The 2370-nt window shown below is 36.0% G+C and overlaps 1 protein-coding gene across 1 annotated transcript; it reads right to left on the bottom strand.

Moving 5' to 3' along the window:
• Positions 1-586: 586 nt before the first annotated feature.
• LOC145132586 (putative sugar phosphate/phosphate translocator At5g25400) lies at positions 587-2156 on the bottom strand. Its single transcript, XM_079067430.1, has one exon. It carries the CDS (start codon positions 1901-1903, stop codon positions 869-871), a length of 1035 nt encoding a protein of 344 aa, XP_078923556.1. The 5' UTR covers positions 1904-2156; the 3' UTR covers positions 587-868.
• Between the last annotated feature and the right edge of the window lie 214 nt (positions 2157-2370).

The raw sequence follows: 2370 nt of genomic DNA, 5'->3' as shown, positions 1-2370 counted from the left end.
GGATCAAGAAAGAGACATATCATAGGCTTCTAATTATGATATAATCCAACCGAATCAGATGCGGTCTTTCTTTGTCTTTCTTTGTCTTTCTTTTATTAGACTCATTAAGAATCATATCAAGTTATCAAGTTGCCCCTTACCTGACATTACTTCCATAAAAAATAGCTTTAGAAAGTCGGTCTAATATTGTATGTGTAGTCTAACTACTTAGTAAGGGACATAAAGACTTTTAATTATGGTACCAAACTATCCGAGCGAGTGAAACTGTCTTTCTTTTATATTTCTTTTATAAGACTCATTAAAAATCATATCAAGCTAACCCTTACATAACATTACTTCCATAGAAAATAGCTTTAGAAAGTCAGTCCAATTTTGTATGCCTCGTCTAACTAAGTAGTCTAACGGAACCCACCACAACAAGAGCAACACAATTAGACAAACAAATGATTTGAAGAGTCATCTTCACGCATTATATAGCTCTTTGCTTCCTCTCAAACATATTCTCCATACAAATTATAAAAGATTTGCAAGCAAATAAATCACACATAACACAATGTATCAAGTCAAGAACAATGGCACACAAAGAGAGAGAAAAAAAACAAATTTGAGATAAATACATCCCCAAATGAAGGATCTTTAAATATAAATCACATATAAAAGACAAGTCTTTTTCTCTGGTCACTTGCACATATTGGCACCAAGAGTTCAATACTCTCAAAACCCCAATATAACATCAAATAAATAGACATTAAATCACATATAAATAACTTACTAACACATACACCCAAAAAAAAGATTCTAGGTCTTCTAACTCATAATCTTGATTCCCTTTCCTAATTTGTGTAATTAGGCTTAAACCAATCATATATCAATTGTCTGAAGATTTTTCAGCACTTTTCTCCTCTAACAGTTTACCAGATTCATCATCAACCTGGGTTGCCTTCTTTTCTACTTCTTTAGCCTTAAGTGCCTGTAATTTCGCATGATTATAATAAGCAACACCCAAGAAAGCAATGCCATAACCAAGTAGATTAATGGGGGTCACAGTGTCCTTGATCACAGACCAAGAAAACGCAATCAACAACCAATCTTTGACAACTCCGGCCACATTCATCGTCAATGCTGAAGTCTTTCCAACAAGTAAAAACACAGCAAGATTCAAAGCGAATGCACACAAAGAATTTGTGCCAAAGATGAAGTAATCGAAATGGAAACTTGAGGTATCTCTGAGTTTGGGAAACTCAACGATGATCCAAGGGATAGATAAGAAGGCAAAACAACAAGGAGCGACATAGTAAAGAGAAGTAATTGGATTGAATGTAATGCCTTTCGAAGTCAACAAGATCTGAATCAAAACCAATCGGGTAGCCTCGAAACAAACAGCACCAAGCTGTAACATGACACCCCAGCTATTGAATTTAGCTTCGCCGTAAGCGGCGATGGCGACACCGAAGGAGATTGATAGCATGTTAGTCATGGTATTGCCTTTAAACCCGTCTTTTTTTAACAAAACGCCGATGGAGTAAACGGCGACAGGCATTAAAGCTTTGAGCATTTGAATGAAAGAAACAGAGAGATAAATGTAAGCGGAATTGGAAAGCCATAAACTGAGAGAGTAAAGCAAACCGATTGGAACGACGGATTTGAGATAAATATCGCGAGTCATCTGAACTGGTTCGACGACTTTGAGAACACTGACGAGGATGTATGCTAATGAAGAACAGAAACCCATGTGGATCATGGTTAGTGAGATTGGGTAAGGCCAATCGTACATCTTCCGATCGAGGATGTATTTGTTGTAGACGATGACTGTGAAGCTGAGAGAGATCCATATTGCGACGTAGGTGTATGACAGGATGATCTTCTTTAATACGCCTTCGCTTAGGGCTCCTCCTTTCCCCATTGTTAACGGTGAACTGGAATGGATCTGAGTGATTAATTAGTCAATATTGATAAAATCAATGGGAGAAAAGAAGAAACCCAATGTGGGATTAGGGATCTATGGCGGATGGAAGATGGGTTTTAAAGAGATTTGAGTGAATTTAGGGGAATTAGGTTAGAAGAAAACGTTGAATTTACGGAGTTTTTGTGTGTGTTTTAGTGTGTGTGTAACGGGGTAGGTGACGACTGATGAGGACCGAATCGCGTTTTTACACTTTTACTAGTCTTTGTGAGGGTGACATGCTAAATAGACAGATACTAAAGCTTTTCTAAAAAATATAAAAAATAACAATATATTTTAATTTATTGAATATCTTTATTAAACTAGAGTATTTTTATTTTTAAAATTAGTTGTATTACCTGCAAAAAAATATTAATTTATAGTCTTAGTCCATACGGTTTGTAGTATGAGTTATGTTAATGGTTGCA

This window comes from Lactuca virosa, chromosome 8 (assembly GCF_052849685.1).
Source record: "Lactuca virosa cultivar CGN04683 chromosome 8, Lactuca_virosa_CGN04683_v6, whole genome shotgun sequence".
NCBI classification, from domain to species: Eukaryota; Viridiplantae; Streptophyta; class Magnoliopsida; order Asterales; family Asteraceae; genus Lactuca; species Lactuca virosa.
The sequence above is the reverse complement of the archived record's forward strand: the minus strand, read 5'-3'. Positions and strand labels throughout refer to the sequence as shown.